This window comes from Musca domestica, unplaced genomic scaffold (genome assembly GCF_030504385.1).
Source record: "Musca domestica strain aabys unplaced genomic scaffold, Musca_domestica.polishedcontigs.V.1.1 3, whole genome shotgun sequence".
Lineage (NCBI taxonomy): Eukaryota > Metazoa > Arthropoda > Insecta > Diptera > Muscidae > Musca > Musca domestica.
This window is the reverse complement of record NW_026712299.1, coordinates 8,463,283-8,487,092: the sequence shown is the minus strand read 5'-3', so window position 1 is coordinate 8,487,092 and position 23,810 is coordinate 8,463,283. Positions and strand designations below refer to the sequence as shown.

The 23,810-nt window shown below is 37.6% G+C and overlaps 3 protein-coding genes across 4 annotated transcripts; 1 reads left to right on the top strand and 2 right to left on the bottom strand.

Annotated features, from left to right (window-relative positions):
- The first annotated feature begins 384 nt into the window (after positions 1 to 384).
- On the top strand, positions 385 to 6,437 carry LOC101891863 (ATP-binding cassette sub-family C member 10). The gene is made up of 11 exons (XM_005179136.4): positions 385 to 591; positions 677 to 1,046; positions 1,255 to 1,953; positions 2,020 to 2,738; positions 2,805 to 2,996; positions 3,055 to 3,172; positions 3,234 to 3,473; positions 3,538 to 3,680; positions 3,769 to 3,948; positions 4,008 to 4,418; positions 4,725 to 6,437. Exons 2-11 carry the CDS (start codon positions 686 to 688, stop codon positions 6,174 to 6,176), a joined length of 4,515 nt encoding a protein of 1,504 aa, XP_005179193.1. The 5' UTR covers positions 385 to 591; positions 677 to 685; the 3' UTR covers positions 6,177 to 6,437.
- A 3,147-nt stretch (positions 6,438 to 9,584) lies between these two features.
- Positions 9,585 to 23,343, bottom strand: LOC101892038 (protein mitoshell). Of its 2 annotated transcripts, none has more exons than XM_020035266.2 (7): positions 23,159 to 23,338; positions 22,711 to 22,968; positions 22,237 to 22,647; positions 22,127 to 22,172; positions 20,841 to 22,005; positions 20,587 to 20,739; positions 9,585 to 10,048 (listed from the first exon to the last, which is right to left on the bottom strand). In XM_020035266.2, exons 1-7 carry the CDS (start codon positions 23,184 to 23,186, stop codon positions 9,965 to 9,967), a joined length of 2,145 nt encoding a protein of 714 aa, XP_019890825.1. In that variant the 5' UTR covers positions 23,187 to 23,338; the 3' UTR covers positions 9,585 to 9,964. The 2 variants fall into 2 exon arrangements, with proteins under 2 accessions (XP_019890825.1, XP_019890826.1); XM_020035267.2 differs by lacking the exon at positions 9,585 to 10,048 and adding an exon at positions 20,419 to 20,521 and having other exon boundaries at positions 23,159 to 23,343.
- On the bottom strand, positions 12,702 to 18,327 carry LOC101891337 (regulator of G-protein signaling loco). Its single transcript, XM_005179133.4, has one exon. The coding sequence runs from the start codon at positions 17,704 to 17,706 to the stop codon at positions 12,988 to 12,990; it is 4,719 nt and encodes a 1,572-aa protein (XP_005179190.1). The 5' UTR covers positions 17,707 to 18,327; the 3' UTR covers positions 12,702 to 12,987.
- Positions 23,344 to 23,810: the final 467 nt, after the last annotated feature.

Sequence of the window (23,810 nt, the reverse complement as noted above, 5' to 3'; positions counted from 1 at the left end):
GGCAGCTCTCGCTCTTCAGCTGCAACGGGAGAACGATGGTCTCCTAGTACAGTATTCAGTCTATATCCCTCCATGACTTCTGAGACCACGTTAGAGAAAATACTATTTAGGAGCTAGATTCTTGTTCTATGAAAAAATTAAATGAAAAATATTTTCTTTACATATTTTTTTTTTCATTTCACATTTGCATAGAACAAGTCCTGCTCGATAGGCCTGTTGATTTAGAAGCTCTCTCTCTCATACCTTTTTCTTTAGATAATGAATGTGAAGGAACACAACTAGTAATTGGTCTTCATGAAATGTCATTAATGTATAATTGTTACTCGACGGCAACTCTATGCCTCTCTTAATGTAGTTAGTGCACGTTGTACGTTGCCTACGTTGGATCAGCTGTCAAATCAATGTTTACTTTTTTTACTGCGGTTTGTTAGGTTCAAAGGAAAAGGGATTGCTTATTAGTCACAAGAATTCAATTGTTATCAAATTTACATTTTCCATCGTGCGATGGACAATCAAGGCATTGAACTGGTGAACAATAAAACAACATAAAACGTCATCAGCAATCGCTTGCATACGCCGGAAAAAATCGAGGTAAACATGGAAAGCTCTGCACCATTGGATGGGTGTTTTTCCAAGACAATACAAATTTAATGTTATCAATTAATATTATTTTTAGGATTTCACTATGTCAGCGGATCTTAATTGGAATTTTGCCTGGCATTGGTCGGAGTTTTGTTCGACAGGAGTAAAACCATTTGCGGCCGGCATAAATGATTTATTGCCATGTTTCCAAGAAATCGTTTTACAATTTCCCATTTATACTGTATTCGCTGCAATATCTGCCTATAACTTTGGAGTATTTTCAAGAAATGTTGCTCGAAATCGTACCCAACTGATAGCCATAAATTGCAGAGTTTTAATCTCCCTAATGCTGGCCGCTCTACCGATATTGAAAATATTTCAATTTTATCGTATGGGTATTAAGTTATATGCTGCAGATGTCTTGGTAGTTTGTGCAGAATGTATTATGTGGGTAGTGCATGGAGGTAGGACATAAATCAAACTTGTGTTGTTTTCGTTGTTATCTTTTGTTATTTTTATTGATTAATTCTTCTTTGTACATAGCTATCAACTATGTTACTTGAACAAAGAGGGGTGGTTTAAAGAAAAAATTCCCTCAATTCGATATCTTTAACAGCTTACTATAAACTAATATGACTAATTTAAATGTTTTTTTTTGTTCATTGATTCCAGTCTATTTACTTTCTTCACGAAATTATGGAGATGTAAATCACCGAGGACCCTTAGTCATGACTGTTATGTGGCTAGCTGTGTTTGTACTCGATGCAGTTTGGTTACGTGCAAGTCGGCATTATGATTGGTGGCCCTGGAGTTTGGCCACTTTATTACTAGATCTTTGCTATGTTGTCACATTACTGCCCAAGGGCAATGCAGTGTATGCAGCACAACGTTTGCCGCATCAAGATAGCCTATCCGAAACTACATCACTTTTGTCACAGCGTTACACACATTTCCATTTCGATTTCAATGAAGTTCATCTGGGACATGCCCAGGATGAGGCTAATTTTGGATCACGCCTACTTTTCCATTGGGTTGGTCCCCTAATAGCCAAAGGCCTAGCTGGAAATTTGAAAAGAATTGAAGATCTCTTTGATCTACCGGAGGCTTTGAATATATCACGTTTGAGTGAAAAATTACAAATTAGCATATCCAGATCTAAGAACCTTATTTGGGCCCTACACAAGGCGTTTGGCAAAGAGTTTTATTCAATAGGTATTTTACGTTTTATTGCGGATACGACAAGTTTTGCTGGTCCCCTTTTATTGGGTGGTTTATTGAGTCAGGCTGCCATTACAGCAGACAATGAGGCGGAGGAAACAAATTGGAAACCATATCTCTATGCCTTGGGCTTACTGGCAACACAGTTGGTGTGTAAGTAAAACGAAAGTGATAATAGATCTGAATAGGTTTTAATTTGTTTTTTTTTATTTTCTTTAGATGCCTTCTGTTCGTGCCACTTTATGTGGCGCATGTCCTTGATTGGCATGAAAATGAGAATTGGTGTGGTTAGTGCCATTTATCGCAAAGCATTGGAGGCAAGGGGCCTAAAGGATGCAACACCGGAAGTATTAAATCTCATGTCCACCGATACAGATAGGATTGTTAATTCCTGTATATCATTTCATTCATTCTGGAGTATACCATTCCAATTGTTTACAACCTTGTATTTACTTTACACTCAGTTGGGGGCAGCATTTTTGGCTGGTGTTATTTTTGCCACAGCCCTTATACCCATAAATCGTTGGTTGGCCAAACGTATTGCTTATTATTCACAGGGACTGATGACAGCCAAAGATGCTCGCCTCTCGGCCACAAGTGAAACAATGTCTGGGGCGAAGCAAATTAAAATCAATGCCTGGGAAGATGTGTTCATAAAGAAAATATTGAATTTACGTCAGGAAGAAGTGAAATTTCTGGGTAAACGTAAATATTTGGATGCCTGGTGTGTTTATTTTTGGGCCACCACACCGGTGTTAATGTGTTTCCTTACATTTGGGGTATCCGTTTGGATGGGCAATCCATTGATTGCCTCTACAACCTATACAAGTGTGGCATTGTTGAACTTGCTTATTGGTCCACTTAATGCCTTTCCTTGGGTGTTAAACGGCTTGGTTGAGGCATGGATTTCAGTGAAACGGGTACAGGAACTGATTGATGTACGTATTCCAAGGATTTTGAACTGTTTTAGCAGTCTAATAACGTATTTTAATTTTTTTTTATAGCTCAAGGATTTGGATTTTTCTTCGTACTACAATCCTATCATAAAGGCCAGTTCCATTTTATCATCGGTGGAGGAACCCATAACAGTGTTGCAGTTAAAAGATGCCACATTTGAATATGAGGCCGAGGCAATTGAAAATGATTTACAAATTACCACATTCCGTTTGGAACAAATCAATATGGAGGTCAAAAAGGTAAGTGGAGGAGTAAATTTTTGAGATATTATTTCTCTAATTAGTTGGTCTTTTGCAGGGTGAACTTGTGTGCATTGAGGGACCTGTGGGCTCGGGAAAAAGCAGCTTGATTGCCGCCATTGTGGCTGGCATAAACTGCATAGAAGGTTCCATTTGTATACATGATCTAACATCGGGTAAGGTGGAAATATTTAGAAAAGAAAATCAGATTCTTATATTTTTTTTTATTTGCGAAAGGATTTGGTTATGTCCCTCAAACACCATGGCTACAACGTGGCACCATACGTGACAATATTATTTGGGGTGGTGTATTCGATGAGCAATGGTACAAATCAGTATTATTTGCATGTGCCTTAAATGAAGATATAATTGCTTTGGGCGGGGACCTAGTGGGTATTGGCGAAAACGGTCGAACATTGTCTGGTGGACAAAGGGCCCGTGTGGCATTGGCCAGAGCTGTGTATCAGGATAAGAAATGTAAGTATTTGGAATTCCCCTAAGCTCTATAAATTGAATGATATGAGTTTCTCTCTTTTTTCAGTTTATCTCATGGATGATATTTTGGCATCTCTAGACGCCCATGTAGCCAAACATATTGTTAAGCATTGTATTTTAAATTTACTAAAAGACAAGACACGAATTATTATAACACGAAATACCAGCTTATTTTATCATGCCAATCAGGTAGGGATGATACTGTTTTTAATATTCAAGATCCAGATAAAATCTCAGAAACTTCCCTGACTTTAACCTTTGTAATGAATATTTGCAGATTCTACATTTGGAAAATGGAAAACTAACCATGAGCGAATACATGACAGAGAGCATTGACTTAAGTTTAGAAGACTCAAATGATGAGGAGGCCCACATGATGGAAAGGCGTTCATCAATAAATCTAGATGAATTGCAAAAGGATGGTGACAATAAGAGTGTGGATAGTATAATGTTGGAGGTAAATGTTATTTTTAATATGAAGGTATTCTAATAATTCATTTGTTTTAAATTTTCCAGGAATCTCGAGAATATGGCCACTTGGCAATGAATGTATTTTCATGCTATTGGAAAGCCGTCTCCTCACCCTTGGCAATATTGGTTTTATTCTCAGTGGTATTTATGCAAATTACAAGAAATTTATCAGATGCATGGTTGGCCCATTGGGTTACAGACTCCACATTAGATGGCAATACAAATGACACGGCAAACGATACGAATCCAATGCTACATGTCGTACAACCTTTGAGCGTGTTTTCAAATGATTCCAATAATACTGCAGCCCATACGACTGGTTATTACTTGGGCATCTATGCCTCGCTGACTATTACCAATTCTCTGGTAACAATGGCAAGATCATTTCTCTTTGCCTATGCCGGTTTGAAGGCAGCCAAGTTTATACACAATAAGCTGCTCAATAAGGTTATGTATGTAAGTAATCCGATTTCAAAATAATGAAGATATTAAGGCTTAAGGAGTGGGTGCACAAGCAGCTTAAAGTCTTCGCAAGACATATTTTGTGGCATATCATAAAGGAATGCCAGACCCGCACTCTAATCTTGAGGTCGCATTTTCTTATAATTTTGCATTAATATGTCTAGCCCTGATGCCATGCGGCTTATGTACCCACACGGTTCGAAAACAAATTATTGCAGCATTTTGCTACAGATTCTATGAAAGAGTTTCAGATTTAAATTTCCCTTCCCCCCCTCTTTCTCCATCTCTCTTTTTTTGCAGGCCAAATTCAGTTTCTTTGATGTCACATCGGTGGGACGTATTCTGAATCGTTTCTCCTCAGATACCTATACCGTGGATGATTCCCTACCATTCATTCTGAATATTTTACTCGCTCAAGTTGTGGGACTTGTGGGTGCAATAGTCATTAGTCTCTATGCCATGCCTTGGTTGGGTATAATCATTGTGCCCATGGTCCCAATATATTTAAGTTTACAACATCGCTATCGACATGCATCACGTGATATAAAACGACTGTCCAGCAATGCTTTATCGCCTCTCTACACCCACTTCACAGAAACTTTACAGGGTTTAAACACCATACGAACAATGCGTGCCAGTTCTAGATTCCAAAGGGATTTCCATGCCAAGTTGGAGGAGAGCATTAAGGCCCAGCTAACATCGTCGGCAGCCCAGAATTGGCTTAGCATGCGTTTACAGCTGTTGGGCGCCGTATTGGTGGGTGGTGCCGGTATTTTGGCTGCGGTAACCTCCGCCCATGCAAGTAACCCCGGCCTGGTGGGCTTGGCAATCTCCTATGCTTTAAGTGTCACCCATATTTTGGGTGGTGTCCTCAATGCTGTGGCTGAAACGGAACAGGAATTGGTGGCCGTGGAACGTATTGAGCAATATTTGAATATTGAAGGAGAAGAAAATTCGGAAGGCACCATAAATCCACCATTTGGTTGGCCTGCCCAGGGATCCATAGATTTTCGAAAAGTTGAATTACGCTACCGAGAACATTTGGCACCTGCCTTACACGATATATCCTTCAAAACCGAAGCCTTTGAACGTTTAGCCATTGTGGGCCGTACAGGCGCAGGGAAATCTTCAATATTGGCCGCCTTAATACGCGTGGCACCCATAACAAGGGGTGAAATTCTCTTAGACTGTGTTAATTTAAAAACTTTGTCTCTCCACACTCTGCGAGATCGCATTGGCATCATACCGCAGGAACCATTCCTTTTCGAGGGCACCGTAAGAGAAAATCTTGATCCACGTGGAGCTCACTATGACTCGGAAATTTGGCATGCAATTACCAATTGCAATGCCGTCACCTGTTTGGTACAATCAATGGGTGGTTTGGATGGCAAACTGGAGCGGGGTGGCATCAATCTATCGGCTGGACAAAAACAATTACTGTGTCTAGCTCGAGCCCTACTAAAAAATTCCAAAGTCGTATGCATAGATGAGGGAACCTCCAATTTAGATGAAGATTCTGAATTTGCCATGCATCAAGCCATCAAATCATCCTTTAAGAGTTCAACAGTCATCTTCATTGCCCATCGGCTGCAAGGTTTGCACAGCATGGATCGCATTATTGTCATGGATCAGGGTCAGATACGTGAACAAGGTTCCCCCCAAACCCTAGCCCAAGATAGCTCATCGTTGTTCTATAGTATGCTACAAGCTCAACACATTGACAAGGAACAATTTTGCCAACGTGATAATTGAGCCAAAGACTTACTATTTTTAATAATTATTTTTAAATTTTATTATTTTTTTTTTAATTAATATCTAATACATGTATATGTACGTTTTATTTATGTTGTCACATTCAATGTTCCCCATGTAGAGAGTAATATTTTATTGTTAAAAATTTATAATTATAAAGGAAACAATGTATATAACAAATTCAATTAAAATAGTTGCAATTTTAAATTAATTTAAATGTTCACTTTTTTAAATAAACAATAACATATATATTAATAGTAATTTAAATTATTATATCATCTGTTTATTTTAGACGAACCGAAGAGGGAGAAACAAACCGCATGGTTATTTTCGAGACCTGCTATTATTAGAAGAGGAAAAAAAAGAACCTCAAATGATATATGCATGTAACAGCAAAAGTACAATTTTAGAGTCATTTAGGAATTCAAAGCTTGAATTCATTATAGATTTTTAGGGGGATTTCTGGGAATTTTAGGCCACAAAGCGTGAATTTTTCTAAATTTTGAGAAGCCCAGAAGTGGAGGCACAGGAAGTGGACTTTAAAGATTTTAGGAGGCTCCAAAAGGAAATTTTGAAAGGTTTTTAGGAGGGATTTTAAAAGATTTTGGGAGGTCTAAGGTGTAGATTTTAACCGGTTTTTAGGAGGCCCTAAAGCATGCGTTTTTAAAAGTCTTACTGGAGTAAGAGAGTAGATCTTTTAGGACTAAGGAGACCACAACTCATATATTTTTAAGCATTTTTAGGAGAATCCAATTCGTGGACTATTTACGGGGAGGAGACCAAATTCATGGATTTTAAAAGATTTTAAGGATGTCCAAGGAGGGGAGTTTTAAAGGATTTTAGAAGACAACGAAACCTGGATTTGGAAGTAGTTTTTGAAAGGCCCAAAGTACGGATTTGCAAATATTTAAAGGGGACCAAAGCATGGATTTCGAAAGAAATTTAGTAGGTCCAAAACGTGGATTTTTAAAGACTTTTAGAAGGACACAAAAATGTGAATTTTATCAAATTTTCGGAGGCCAAAAGCGAAGATTTTTAAAAAGTTTCAGAAGGACACAAAAATTTGGATTTTTAAAGAATTTTAGAAGGACACAAAAATGTGGATTTCTTCAAATTTTTCGCAGGTTCAAAGCGAACATTTTTTAAGCTTTGGATTTTCGATTTTTAAGGTTTTTAGGAGAACCCAAATAGTGGTCTTTAAAAATACTTTCACGGGAAGGAGGACACAAACATGTGGATTTTTTCAATTTTTTTCTCAGGCCCAAAGCAAGGATTTTTAAAGCTTTTTAGAAGGAACCAAAACATGAATTTTTAAAGAGTTTAGAAGGACCAAAAACGTGGATTTGCAGGAAGCCTTTAAAGCATTTTAAAAGCTTGGATGTTTAAAGCATTTTAGAGATACCATAAGGTGGGTTTTTAAAGAGTTTTAGAAGGACCTCAAAACGTTGGTTTTTTAAAAGTTTTAGAAGGACCCCAAAACGTGTTTTTTATATTTGTAGGAGCCTCCAAAGCGTGAATTTTTCCAAATTTTTAGGAGGCTTCAAAGCGTGAATTTCTTAAGAGTTTTTGAAGCACCCAAAACGTGGATTTTAAATATTTGTAGCAGGCTCCAAAGCGTGGATTTATCCTAATTTTTAAGGGATAACAATCCTCATCTAAGGTTTTGGGGAAATTTTGTATTTTTAAACTAAGTAAAGATGATCCAAAAGGACGAGAGCCAATTTCCAAATTTTTAGTAGGTCCAAAGAAACGATTTTTAAAGCCTTTGTAAAGATTTTTAAAAGGTCCTATAGCTAGTGTGGATTTTTCTTATTTTTAAGAGGCCCCATAGCGTGGAGTCTTAATGTTGGGAGAGGGATCTTCATTCAAGGTTTTGGATTTTTAAATATTTTTGGGATTGGAGGAAGGCCCTTTAAAATTGGCAAGGATGGCCCAAAACATGGATTTTTTAAGATTTGTAGGAAGGCTTAGAGAAGGGGAATTTTTGAAGAATTTCAGAAGGCCCAACCAAAGCGTGGATTTTTAAAATATTTTTAGAAGGTTCGAATACGTGGATTTTTAAAATATGTTTAGAAGGTCCAAAAGCGTGGATTTATAAAATATTTTTTAGAAGGTCCGAAAGCGTAAATTTTTACCAATTTTAAGAAGGTTCGAAACGTGGATTTTTAACAATTTTAAGAAGGTCCGAAAGCCTGAATTTTCAAAATATGTTTAGTAGGTCCGAAAGCGTGAATTTATAAAATATTTTTTAGAAGGTCCGAAAGTGTGGATTTTTAGCAATTTTAAGAAGGTCCGAAAGCCTGAATTTTCAATATATGTTTAGAAGGTCCGAAAGCGTGAATTTATAAAATATTTTTTAGAAGGTCCGAAAGCATGGATTTTTAACAATTTGAAGAAGGTTCGAAGCGTGGATTTTTAACAATTTTAAGAAGGTCCGAGCGTGCATTTTTAGCATTTTTAAGAAGTTCGTATCTTCTTATTTTTAACAATTTTAAAAAGATCCCAACTCGCAAATCATTACTATATTTTAATGAATTTGAAAATTGTTATTCGAAGGCCTCAAAGCGTGCTTTTTCAAATCCTCAACCATAGTAGATATTAAGTTTTTCAATCCATTTGTAACACCTCGAAACATACATTTTAGACCCCACAAAGTATATATATATTCTTGATCAGCATAAAATTCTATGTCGATTTAGCGATGTCCGTTCGTCTGTCCGTCTGTGGAAATCACCCTAGCTCCCGAACGAATTGATAGATTGATACAATTTTACTCAAATGTATATTATGTCTGCAGGACTTTTCGTATTGAAAACGGGCCATGAAGGTCCACGTTTTGGTATAGCCCCCATATAACGGTACCTCCCGATATTCGGTATTTTAATGATTTTAGCTACATTATTCACCGATTTTTTTTTAAATTCCGCATTTGAATACTGTGATGACTTATGACAAAAGTTACCTATGCAGGTTCATGTCGTCGTATAGACCCCAAAAATAACAGCTACATTCGGTATTTTTAAGATTTTAACAGAATTTTTAAAGGATTTTATTGTTTTTGAGAATTGCCAAATTCGTTCCAAATGGTGGAGGGTATTCAAATCTCGGCCCGGCCGAACTTACAGCTTTTTTACTTGCTTTAACAATTTTTAGAATTTACAGAGGAAACCTATTGTTATGATAAAGACAAAGAATTCAAAAAACTATTTTTTTCAAATTCAACAAAATGAAAATATATTTAAACATTGAAAAATCCAACTGAGCTACATTTACATATTAATAAATTTTTTAAGTTATACAGTGGAACATATAATTACATTTAAATAATTAAATACTCAAGCTCACACACTCTCACAACATACAAAAAGTTAAACAAAATTAAAAAATGTTTCAATTTGTTATTCAAAATATTTTTACAATCTATTTAATCAATTTCGGGGTATTTTTAATTATCTCTTAAAAACTAATTCATAACTTAAAATTTAATTACATAAAACAGATTAATTGCATACACTAGACATTCGTTTCTATTTTTTTAATTCAATTTTAATTTTCGAGACATTGAAAATTATTTAATTTTAAAATGCATTACAAACTGATGAACTATTGTGACAATAAACAGTGAAATTGAAAATAATATAAATTATAACAAATTTGTCATGGCATAAATTTTAAATTATAATTAAAAATGAAAATTTAACGATTTCTCTGAGTTAGTAGTTCTTTATTCGACTAAATGGCATCTTCTTTTGTTCTTCTGCTTACATATACTATTCAACAGAGGAATTTCAATTCTTTTGATCGGAAATTAATTTATTGAACTCTGTCTCAAACAAATTGATTGCTTTTTCAAATTTTTCATCATTGTTGGTCTAATAGAAGAAACAGGGAAATAAAATTTAGAAAAAGTTTGTAAAAATTATATTGTAGGAAATAAAATTTAGAAAAAGTTTGTAAAAATTATGACCGTTTTGGCCAATATTAAAAATAAAATGTTACAAATATCCATTTGATAACAAATTCCAAACTCATCATTGTGGACAATATAATAATAATAATTTGTGGTCCGGTGTCATCTTTTTAAGATGAATTCCGTCGGAGTTGCCAAGATTCAGTCCATTTGGGCTGATATTGACCATTTGGTGCACAATTAACCCGAAATCAGGTTAAGATACTTATAGGAGAGCTATATCTAAATTTGAACCATTCTCACCGATTTCAATAGGATCCGTCCTTAGGCCTAACAATTATTGTTTGGAAAATTTCATTTCAATCGGTTAAAAAATGGGATCTGTATTTTTTTTCTTAAGAGTTTTAGAAGGTAGGATTTTTAAGGTCCACTATCGTGATTTTAATTTTAGATTTATAGGAGGATCCAAACCGTTGACTTTTTCCATTTTTTTTATAAATTTTCAAAGCCTTGATATTACTAAATATGTATGAGACCCAAAGTGAGGATTTTTAATATTTTTAGGGGATCAAACATTTTCAAAAAATCTAAGACTTCTTGAAAATGTACTCATCCAAAGATTTATTGTGTTTTCCCATCAAAAAGCCGATCCATAGAATAATATATTTTGTTGAAATTCTTCTTTAAACCTCAAACAAGGTTCTTTGAGAATTTTCCGATACATGACTTGGCATTTAGAAAATAACTTTTAGAGTCCACGGTTTTTTGTCTTTCTGTTTCTAAAATTGTTCTAGTGACAGCTCATTATATTGTTTACAAGAGTACAAAAGTATGTTGGTGAGAATTTTTCAGAAAAAGAGTTATTCGTGATGATAGTGTGATTTCTTTCTTTATATTTGGCTGGAAAACCACAAGTGTCTATCGTTAGAGCACTCCAGCATTTAAATTTGAATAAATCTTTTGTGTCTCGTACCATCGCTCGTTACCGTGATAGTGGTAGCGTAGCCCGACGTCAAAGAAGTGGACGGAAGAAAACAGCAACAACAGCCGAAATGGTTTGAAAAGTAGTGAGGCGACTGGATCGAAATCCGCGTCTCAGTGGCCGAAAAATGGCTCGTGAGCTGAACATAGCGCAATTTTCCATTCGGCAAATATTAAAAAATGAGCTCGGGGTAAAGCCATTGAAATTGTAAAAAGTGCAAGAACTTACACTGCAACAGAAAGGAGATAGACTCAAAAGAGCTGAAGAGTTGCTTCACTTGACCGAAAGTGGTGAACTGCCGAATTTGGTTTTCTCCGATGAGAAAACATTCGTTGTCCAGCAGAGCATTTTGTAAACAAACAAAATGATCGTGATTACTTGCCTAAGAGGTCAGCTAATAATGTGCACCTTCGGTTGGCCACCAGAACCCAAGCGCCGGCCATGGTGATGGTGAGAGCCGGCCGATGGTCACTCTCTGCTCTTATTAATCGACCGTGGCATCAGAATAATTTCCGAATATTATCGCGAAAATATTCTGGAGGGTGTATTAAAGCATTGGGCACGCAAAGATTTTGGCCGCAGACCTTGGACATTCACCAACAATTCAATAAAATTTAAAAAAATATACAGGACTCAGCACCATCGCACTTAGCACGCGCCACCCAAGAATGGTTACAAAATGAGGTTCCTCGCTCCGTTTCCAGCGCACAATGGCCACCAAAATCTCCGGATACTAATCCGTTAGACTATTGTGTCTGGAGTATTTTGAAAAGCAAGAGCTTCGCCGGAAATGGGAAAAAATACCGCTGCGTGTAACGGTTTCATTGCCCTAATTCGTGCCAAAGGTCACCAACAATTCAATAAAATTTAAAAATATATATAAAAAAATATGGCGTTTGACTTCGTTGCAGGTTTTTTTTTTATCTCGCCCTGTATACTTATGGTGGAGATAACAAATTAAAAACTCATCATTGTGGGCAATAAAACTAGGATAAAAAATAATAATTCTGATTTTTTATTTCAAGTTAAAAGTGAAGTTAATTAAAATTGGGTATATTAGATGAAGATCTAAGAAACTGTCGAGCACAACAAATATTTTAATGATTATAAACAGATCTACAATGGGACAACAAAGTGCAGTTTTAAAGATGTTAAGAAGGCATCTCAGATAGGATACACATCGTGAAATTATAAAGATTTTTAGGAGTTATCAAAGCGTGAACTTTAATAGAGTTCAAAGCGTGGATTTTAATAGAGTCTTAGAAGAGTTCAAAGCGTGGATTAAAAAATATGTCAGAAAGGCCCAAGGTGTGGATTATAAAAAGTTTCAGGGTGGTCCAAAGTGTGAATTTAAAAAAGTTTTAGAAGAACCCAAAGCTAGGATTGTTAAGTCGGTTAGAAGGACCGCAAACTTGGATTTTTAAGAATAATATGAGGCTTCAGAACGATGTTTTTTGTTTCAAAATGTTGATAGTTCTAAATCTTTGTGAGGCCACAAAGCGTGGGGTTCTGGGGAATCCAAAGTATGGTTATTTAACGATTTTAGATAGCCTCAATGAATTTTTATACCCTCAGCCATGTGGGTAAAAAGGGTCGATATTATTTTTCCTCTAAACAAATATAAACTACAGAATTTATTTCACTAAAAATGTATAAACTTTATTTTTAAGTCTTTTTCATTATTTTCCCATAGCATGTTTTTTAAAAATTAAATTTGCATAAAAAAGTACACGTTTGATACATATACACACATAAATAATTAAATTTTGTTAAAAACTGTATCTAGATTTATATATAGCGGTTTGTTTTAATATAAATATACAAACATACATTTAATGCAATGTAATTTTACAGAAAATCAATCAATCTTATTCGATTTCTTCGATTCTGCTTAAAATATGATGGTCACAGGAATGGAGCTAAACAAAACTACTACTAGGTTGATCCAAATAGGCACAACGGCCATTTGGACTGGAATTCGAGGAGGAAGCGGGCACAGCAACCACATTGACATTGGTCAATTGCGGCGATGCAATTGTGGGAGTTGGCAAAAGCGATGATGACGGGGACGGTGATAGGGGTGGTGGTGGCGTTGTTGGAGACATTTCTCTCAATTGCAAGATGTTGACACCCCAATTGGAGGGTTTAATGGGTAGAACTTTAGGTTTGGGTGGTAGCGGTGGTGGACCCTTAGAGGGTGTGGTGTTGTTATCAATTTTTTCCGAAGTCCTATCAATCGCGCTGTTGATGTCATTCTTTACGGGCGATGTATTGCTGCCCATCAATTTCGACTTATTACTAATGGAATGACGTGGTGCTGGCTGTGGCGGCCTTTCCACAAATGTGGGCGTTTCTTTTTGTTCATGTTCTTCTTCAGCCGTTGGCTTTTCTCCACTCGTATTGGATTTATTCAAATTGTCGTTGTATTTTAAAAATTCTGGTAATTCAAAATTTATCTCCGTACCCCTTTGATCTTCCAAACGTGCCAACTGGGCACGTTTTAAATCCTCCAATAGATCATCCTGCTTATCGGCCATCTTAAGAGGCAGAGGCAGCTTAATGCCGCCAGACTTTAATTTGTTTGGAATGATTTTATTATCAGAGGCCAGCAACGAAGAACTGTGTTGCGTGGCAGTCTTTTTTGTTTTGTTCGGGCCACGGTTAGCTGCTAGTGCTGCTGCTGCGGCTGCATTGGCATTCATAGATTCTCTTTTGGATTTCATTAATTTAAAAAATGACGATGACGACTCCGATGGACATTCTTCGGATTTCGTTGAGCATTGATCAAATTTTGGTTTCATTGCCGTTCCCGCGGACGCCGCCGCCTCCTCCTGATGTTGTTTGACTTGCATTAAATCACTGAAAACTTTATTTGTTATTTCATCCAATGTGATTTGGGTGGTTTGTAGGCCATCGGCAATGGTTTTCTTTGCAATGGTGGGTGCCTTACGATGATAGGGTACTTCCTTTTTATACACAACCTGAAGGCGTTGCTCATTAACGGCTGTCACCAGTTGGGTCAAATCCACTTTTGTTTGTGTCTCTCGCATCAGTACTTCAACGAGTTCCGGATTGATGTGATATCTTTGTAGAATGGGTCTAACCACTTCGTATAGCTGTTTGCGGGGTTTACTTTTCACCGATATCACCTTTGGTATTGGCAAATCCAATTTGAAGGCAACTCTTTGTTCGATCTCAACTTCTTTGTTGGCCAATTCCTTGGCCAGTGATTTTAGATCCACGGATTTGCTGGGAGGACCTTTGATGGAGACATCAAAGAATTGATAGCGTATACTACGTTTCTCCATTAAACGTTCCACCAATTCCGCCACAGTTTCTTGGCTCTTGATTTGCACCATGGTTGTGGCCCCATCGGGAAATTTAATACGGCACACATTGTTGTTGAACGAGAGGGCATCAAATGATGTCAGCGAAGAAGCAGAACCATGCATGACATTGGGTTTTAGACCATGGGCACCTTGGCTTTTGGTGGAGGAAATTGTCGGCTGTTCCTTGACACTGTCCTGGGCGATTTGATCACGAGACTTACTTCTGGTTTTGCGATGCCACGGCAATAGACTCCTACGTGGGCGCCCCTCTTCGACGTTGCTTGCCGATTTCTTTAACTTTAATGAGGCACTTTCTGAAAAATTTGTCGTCTTCAAAAGTTCATCCAAATTATCACCCGAATAGGGTAGAGATTTACCCTTTTTCTCTGCCTGTAGACATTGTTTGTAGAGTTCGGAACGCAGGAATCGTTGATAGCTATCGAATTTCATTAAATTGAAAATCTGCTTTTGGGCCGGGTGGAAAAGGTCGGGCCCGGCAATGCCCAGATTTCGTTCAACCATGCAACGGGCCTGGGAATCGACATTCACCGGTTCCATGGAACCACTTGACAAATGTTTTTTAAAAATTTCCAATGCCTGTTCACGCCGTTCGTTCTCCGACTCCAGATTGCGATAACGTTCACACGCGGTCCAAAAGTAAATATTTTCAGCGGCATATTCGAGTTTTAGAAATTCGGCAAAAGTCTTGAGGCCCGCCGGATCGGCAAGTAGCATCTCAATGGATGTACCCCAGGCAGTGGGACCCTTTTTCAGATTCGATTTTAAACTATCGGCAAGTTTTTTCTTAAAAGAGCTACGCTCACTACTGTTGCTCATCGATGCTGAGCGGCTGATACTGGGACTGGCGAATTGCTGGGATTGGGGTTGTCCATCGGTGGCATTATCTTGACTTGGTGCCGACAGATGTATGGTGTGTTTATCGGCTCGTGGTGTCCTCAGCGAGGTCTGTATCCAACCCCGCTCAAATGTCGACAAGGCATCGTTACATTCGATCCTTGACAAATCAGGAGTACTTGCTAGCTTGTTGAGGGAGCTATCATTGCCAGTGGCCGGCTCTTGTATGGAAATATTTTGTAAACTATTCGATGTGGTTATTTTTAGATTTAAGGATTTTCTCCTCTCTTCGCGAAGTACGGTGACATTATCGTGGGGTGTGGAGGTTTCAGATTTGGGGTTTCGTTGTAGAATCGTTGTTTTTAAATTATCCTCATTCTCCATTGAGGCTGTGTACAGCGATATGTCATCCATGGAGGCATAGCATTGCTGGAATGGCACAGCGGTTGTGAGATTATCTAAATTCTGCAGATTATCTTCCGATTCTTGTTCAATTAAATTTAGTACATCATCACATGATCGGGACACAGTCAAGGAACGTCCTGGACTATTGTAGCTGGCTTTAGTCTGTTCAGTAGCCGCCGCAATGTGCAATGCTGGGCTGGCCATATGTTTGCTCGACGAAGGTATTTCTTCTTGGGAGTTTATACTCTGTTCACATATATTCTGTGGACGTTTGGGTGAAACAATGGCATTGGCGTTGTTAGCACCAGGCACCACTCTCACAGCTGCTGCAGCATTGTGCACGGGAAAATCTACCAAGACAATGCGATCTGTGACATTGGAACAATCGTTGTTGTAGCCAATGCCAGAATCTGAATTTGATGTTGTTGTGGACACCTCACTGTGATTACTGGGCTGCGGAGAGTGAGCAATATTTTCATGATTATTACGACCATGTATGGTTGGATCATCGGATATTGAGCGTTGCGTTATCGGCGGTACAATCCGCATGGTGTACATGCTGCGTATGAGATTGACCACATATTCGGAATTGTTGGGAAACTCTAGGCATAAATTCGATATGGGATCTTTGGTACATTCTATGCAAAATTCTTGGGCTTTGGCTAAATGTTGTTGATGTTCACAGAGTTTGGTGTCCACCACAAAGACATGACATGAATTGGAAATGATAACATTGTTGTCCACACTAGAGGAGGTTCCCAGGGCCGGGGGTCTTCGATCATTCGCCTCGCCTGGGCCATTGACATTGTTAGCCCTAGCTTGATCACCACCGTGATGGTTGTTGGCATTATCCACCTGATCCTCTCCCTCCCCCCTCTCCTCCTCGTCGTCCTCATCATCAACATCATCCAATTGGGGACTATAAACAGCACTCGTTACCAAACCAAAGAAACGATTTTCACTCTCCGACGAAGAGCTAACATAATTCAAACGAGCCGATGGATATGTGGCCAAAATTTTACCATTATTCGCCTGGAGTTTTAGGCAATCGGGTAAGATGATCATGAGGACAACAGTGGGTTGGCGTTTTTCCTGTCGTAACTTTCGTATGCACGATCGTACCGTTTGTAATTTGCTGCTGTTGGCGATTTGTTTGGGCATTTCTATGGTGCCCAGATATCCAACAATGGCTCGGTATTCCAAAGCAGCACTGGTGGGACCACGCATGACCAGGGCCCTAAAATTGGCCGTTGCCACAGCAGCCTGTTGTTGCAACAAATGGGATGGGCCACTGTGTACAGCTGCGGCGGGCACTTCGCTGGGCAACTTTTCATTCACTTTTCTCTTATTCGCAACTGCTGCAGCTTCCACGGATATCGATTTCATCAAAGGTTGTGGTAACTTTTTCCATAGCTGTGCCGTCGCAGCGCCGGATGATGTCCTCGGTGTTACATTCGCATCAAACGATTTCTTCTGTGGCAAATGCTGCCGCAATCGCTGTTGTTTTATTTTGTGATAGATATAACGTGGACGCGAGGGACCCATACTGGGCAACATTGGCATACCAGCCGCCACGGCGTTCTCTTCATCCGTACTATCCGAATAGTAATGTTCGGCAATTTGCATGCGAATGCTACCAAATGAATTGCCAATCAATTGAACCACTGTCTCGTGCGGCAGTTTGGAGACATTTAAACCGTTGACCGAAATTAAAAAATCTCCAGCACGTAGACCCGCCTGATCGGCCGGTGAATTGGCAATGATGCATGACAAACGACATGGCTGCTGGCCGGATATGGTAAAACCAAAACCATTATAACCACGTCGCACCTCAACTGTTCGGGTACCATAATTGGGCCGTTTCTTACGTCTGCGTTGAGTGGGTGGCTGGGCACTGTTGCTGGTGGTAGTGGTGGGGGGTGGTGCTTGTTGTAATGGAACAGAGGCGGTGATTGTTGTTGTGGCTGGCACTGCGGCCGGTGGGGTATTTGCTGAAGTCATTGTTGTTGTTGTTGCTGCAGCAGCTGTATGGGGATGATGGTGATGCATTGCTTATATTTGGGGGGGAGAGGTCTTCAATTTTTTCAGGATCACAGAAATCTTTCCTTTACTCCGGCTAGTAATTGGAACTAGTGGCCCACAGGTGTAGCCATTATAATCTTGAAAAAATCGTATCTGGATGTGCAAACACAGTATTGAGTTATTTGCGCACACGCATATGTAGGCTTGTAATTATTATTAATTTGCTCATCTAAGCGTAGCAAAAGGTATTGACGAAGAAGATGGAAAACGATCTTGGTTTGGCCCTGGTATGGTTATTGCGGTTGGTTGTTGGTCGAGTGGTTTTCTTTTGTTTTTTTCTATTTCTTAATATATGTATATATGGTCTGCTGTTTGTAATCCAGTTTTAATGCATTTTCTCAATAGCTGTTGGTGGGTATTGCGAAAATATTCGATCGATGCCAATTAGATGTTTTTTGTTTTAATTGTTGATCACTGCTTGTTTTTTGTTAAATTTACAAATTGTATTTGAATATTATTCGAGTTTCAATCTATATTACACGCTTATTTTCGGAGGAGAGTTATATTTTTAATTATCTTTAAGAGCGAACAAAATATGCCAACGCCTCAACGCCTCTAATTGTTATTTTTGTTTTTTTTTTTATTATAGTCAAACGAACAATTTTATCCAATAATGATTACTAAATACCGATTACTTGGATATCGTGAAGATCATTTAAAAGGGATGCGGAGGAATGATGGAAATTGTGATAAGTAGTTGAAAACGCTATTAACTTTGAAATAATCTTGAAAAAATTGATGCCTATCATTTAAGGCTTTTGCTGAATTTAGGGGCTATGCTCAAATTGTCCTCAATTTTTTTTATCACAGGTTGGTATTTTTTAACTTGATTCGGCTAAAAAACCCCTGTTTTGATCTTTATACCCTAGACCACATAGTGGTAAGGGTATTATGTCTTTATGCATTTGTTTGTAACATGGAGAAGGAAGTGAGATGGACCCATAGTTAGATCTTCATAGTATCATTTTCTGAGTGGTCTGTCCGTCCGTGTGTCCATGTATTCTTGTGGACAAAAAACAGGTCGCATCTATTATTCGATTGAGATGAAAATTTGCAAACAATATTTGGACGAATCCTATTGAAATTAATAGAATCGGTTCAAATTTAGATATAGCTCCCATATACAGGGTGAGATGAAAAAACTACAACCAATTTCAGACTGCTGTCACTTCTAAGCTACTCGTCCGGCTGCTGTTAAAATTGTTCCAGTGACAGCTCATTTTTGGTGGGAATTTTCCAGAAAAAAAGTTATTCGTGATGAAATTCAAGCGTTCTTTATATTTGGCTGGAAAACCACAAGTGGCTATCGTTAGAGCACTCCAGCATTTAAATGTGAATAAATCTTCTGTGTCTCATACCATCGCTCGTTACTGTGTTACTGGTAGCGTAGCGCGACGTCAAGGAAATGGACGGAAGAAAATAGCAAGATCAGCAGAAATGGTTCGAGAAGTGAAGAAGCGACTTGATCGAAACCCGCGTCGCAGTAGCCGCAAAATGCCTCGTGAGCTAAACATATCTCAATATTATATTCGGCAAACATTGAAAAATTAGGTCAGGGTAAAGCCATTGAATGAATTGAATTCCAAGAAAAGAAAATAGACTCAAAAGAGCTAAAAAGTTGCTTCGCTTGGCCGAAAGCGGTGAACTGCCGAATTCGGTTTCCTCCGATGAGAAAATATCGTATTTACTTGCCAAAGTTGTCAGCTGAAATTGTGCACCTTCGGTTGGCCACCAGAACTCAAGTGCCGGCCATGGTGATGGTGTGGGACGCCATAGCAGCCGATGGTCGCTCTACGCTGGTATTAATCGACCGTGGCATCAGAATAAATGCCGAATATTAACGCGAAAATATTCTGGAGAGTGTATTAAAGCCTTGGGCACGCAAACATTTTAGCCGCAGACCTTGGACATTCCAGCAGGACTCAGCACCATCGCACTCAGCACGCGCCATCCAAGAATGGTTACAAAATGAGGTTCCTCGCTTTATTTCCAGCGCACAATGGCCACCAAAATCTCCGGATACCAATCCATTGGACTATTGTGTCTGGATACTTAAATGTCGATCACCTCAAGCAAATACTTCGCCGGAAATGGGCCAATTTACCGCAGAGCAACATTTGGGCAGCGTGTGACGGTTTCATTGGCCGTTTGAAGGCCATAATTAGTGCCAAAGGTGAAAATGATAGCACACTTTGTGGTATTTTTGGAAATGCTTGAGCATTGGGTATAATTTAGCAAATTTTGACACGAATGTCAATTTTTCCACATTTTAGGTGTTTTGTAAAAAATCTGGTTTCAAAAAGATCGAATACTGTGCTATAACTGCCCATCACCCGACCTCTCGTTACATAGGTATTTTTTCAAATAATATCTACATATATTTGTTAGTCAGATACCAAATACCAAAATTAGTCAAATATCCCAATATCTGAATGGAGAATCTAGCTGTAGAAAATATGCTACAGGGTACCTATTATTTTCTGCTGAAGTCCTCTATAATTTGTGTACGGCTTTGTATTTGGATGTTAATGGGAAAAAGTTCTTCTATTATCCAATTTTCGAATTTTTGAATGATTTTGAATGATTTTTATGAAGTCTTGTTAGAATCAAGCCAAGTTCCTATTAGGTAGTCAAGTCCCTATTCCTGCAGAAAGACCAGCAGTTTTTTGAGACAGTAAGTTTTGTTATAATTTAAAGTTCCATTATTATTTAAGTAAAGCTTTCAATTTAGATACCAAAATTTGACAAATGTTTATTCACGTGAGTTTCCAAACAGACCATTCTAAAATTACTCATAGACATAACTATTATATTTATAAACAATATAAAATAATCTCTTCAGCTTACCTTCATATATTCCTTGCCAGTGTTTATGAGCCTCATGACATCATTAACCAATTCTGCGACGTTTTCATAACCATTTTTGTCATCTTCACATTTCAAAATAATAGAGCGTACATCGTTAATTTCATGTTGATATTTGCTAATGAAATCTGGAAACTAAATTTAAAATTAAAATAAAAATTAGTTCTTGTTATTTGTTAACTATTAAAGACGCTATTCTGAATACCATAGCCCTTCAATTCTAAATAATAACTTACATAATTTTTGGTAAATTGAAATTTAAAAAACATATCAGCATTTTGCATTGTCATAATGCGATCTTTCATGGCATTTATCTTTGAAACATTTCCAATATTTTTCCTCATTTTATTCTCCACATTGTGGCACTGTACTTGTATGCCTGCCAAATTTTGTTGTAATACATGCAAATCGTAATTCAAAGCATTATTTTCTTTCGATTTCATAAATTCCATGGTGGTCAGAGGAGTATCCGATAATTGGTAATTGCCATTTGATGTTGGACAACATTCCATGATTTGATTATTGAAATAATTTTGAAATGGTACAACCGTCTCGTTTGCTGTCATATTCTTAGTTGGAAGTTGCGATGCAGACAATGTTAAACCATCGGCATTAATATTACTGTTATTGACAATTAATGATGCGATCGGTTCACCGGCTATAAGTTCATCTTTTTTGATGGGATTATATGTGCCAGTTTTAAAGTATGTTCCATTTACCGTGGCCTGACGTTGACTATCTTCTGAATCTTCGACCATTGTGTAAATATAATTTCTATTTAAATAATTGTTGTTTTGATCCAGACTATCGTCCAACAAAATATTGGGTGTGGTGGACAAAAGTTTGATAGGGGAGTTACTGGTATTAAGTCCCCCCGCAGCTGCATCAGATTTTTGATAGGCATTCTTTTGTGATTGTACCAAATTATCCAAATTGACAAATGATTTGATAAGGCTTTCAATGAAATCCATGGTTGTATCTTGCCAGGCAGCAAATGCCAGGGCAAAATCTGGACTAAGAGCAGCTTTTACCTTGTTTAGACCCTCCGGAGTATTGTAAACATAGCCCTTAATAATAATCCATGCATTTATGATGCGGGTAAATACAAAAATGAAATCTTTTACAGCCCATGCAATACCCTGTGAATTAATGTTTGGCAGCACTCCGTCGGGACGTATTAAATCTTGTTTCAAACGAGCACAAAGGCTATCGATTTTCTTAAAACATGGACGATTGCGATGGGTTTTTGCCAAATTCTCTGCTATATCGCTTCCTCTGAGTGCTAGTCGTCTCAAGTCATTAAATCTAGCCTGAGAAAGATAGACCCCATTTGCAGTGGCTTGACAGCCGTTGGATCTGGCAAAATTTAGGCATGCAGCATCACCACCAGCGGCACAATCACTGGAGTTATTGAAAATTGGAAAAATATTTAAGAATTTGTAAAGCATTTTAAAATAATTAACATAAAACTAATCTATTAGTAACTCCATTAATTGGCATTAAACGAAGATTTCAGACTTACTCAGGATGTAAAGGTATGGGTGAATTACACAAGGAGCCATTGGAATCTAAAACGAAATATTTAAATAGTTCCAATAATTAGTCCGGGAAACCAAGCCCAACTAACTTTACCTTTATTATCTTTCTCGCTCTTGTGACAAGATGAGTAGCAAAATTTTCCCAAATTTAATTTAGTTGCCGAATCATAAATCGAATTCAAATTCATTGGTGAGTTTTGGGAAACACATTGAATTTGTATGTTTATCTTATTGGAATCATTCTGATTGCCTGATGTGCCATTGGAATTGGCACTACGGTCTTGTTGTGGCATTTGAATCTGTTGACTTGCTGCCGATGACGACGAGGTGCTTGAAAAACTTGAAAGTGGTGAACCAATATTGCACTGTTGTGTGCCCTGAAAAAATGGAACGGTTGTTGCTGCATACGGGCCTGCAGCTATTGCAGCGTATGGCACTGCCACATTAGCTGGTATCATCGGTGAGAGGAAAGTGGTTGTACCAAATGGCCAAAGAGCATGCATTTCTAAGAATATTATTTGCATGGATTTGAATAATTTTGCATAACCATGTGGCTTTTAAGACTTACCTTGACTCATAATTGGCAATCTAATATGGTCCATGACTTGATGATTCTGATTCAGTGGTGTGGAGCTATTCAACACAGGGGCAGCGTTACACAAATTGTTTTTGCTGTTGTTATATTCACTTCCTTCGCTGTTCACAATGAAATGTGAGGGATATTTCTGTTGTTTTTGGTTGGAGTCTTGACTTAGAGTTGCATTTGATGTCTTTAATTCCGAATGCTGTCCAGAAAACGCACATCCGTTACCCAATATTTTCCGAACTTGGTAAAAGAAAATTAATTGGAAATTAAAAAAAATACATGTGTATGTATTTGTAAAACAACAATTTCAAAGCCTACTCTTCCTTCACTAATTAAACAAAGGTATTTCATTCTAACCTAAAATTATTTGGTTTACAATGCTATGGAAAATTAGCCTTTATTCGTTTCCAAAAAGAAAAACAATACTTACATTTAATATTTCCATTTTGATGAGCCATATTAATTTTATTCAAGTGAAGAATATGTTCACAATCATTTGCGCCAAACCAATAGGAAAGGGAAATTACCTGTTGTTGTGTTAGTGCAATGCAACCTTGCTTTGTTGCTCTTTTACTTTAACAATGAATTTGAGCGCAATTGTTTATTTCCTTCCCATTCTGCTTATTGGATATTATGAATATTATTAATTAAAATTCACTGTCCACTAATAAAAGGGGAACTTATTTTGCTTAAATAAAACAAAATGTCTTTAAATTGCATACAAAAAAATATATAAAAAGCAACTTAAAAAATATTGACGTCTTTTTTTGAAGAGAGCGAATTGTTTTTTCGTTTTTTTCTCTTCCTTGTTGCGAATGATCACGGATGTTGGCCGATGCAGTGTTGTATGAATTTGGTCGTTATCAGTATTCTTACTGGTTTGTTAACAATGCATAGTGAGTGGCTGATATGGCAGGGGGAAATATGCACATGCATATGGTATACTTAAACAACTTTTGTCTGCCATATTATTAAATGAATGCATTAATGTTATAATTTTTTATTATATAAAAAATCTTGTTTTCATTTTGACTCATTGAGTCAAAGCTGGAATTATTTTGAAATTGAAGTTGTTTTCAAAG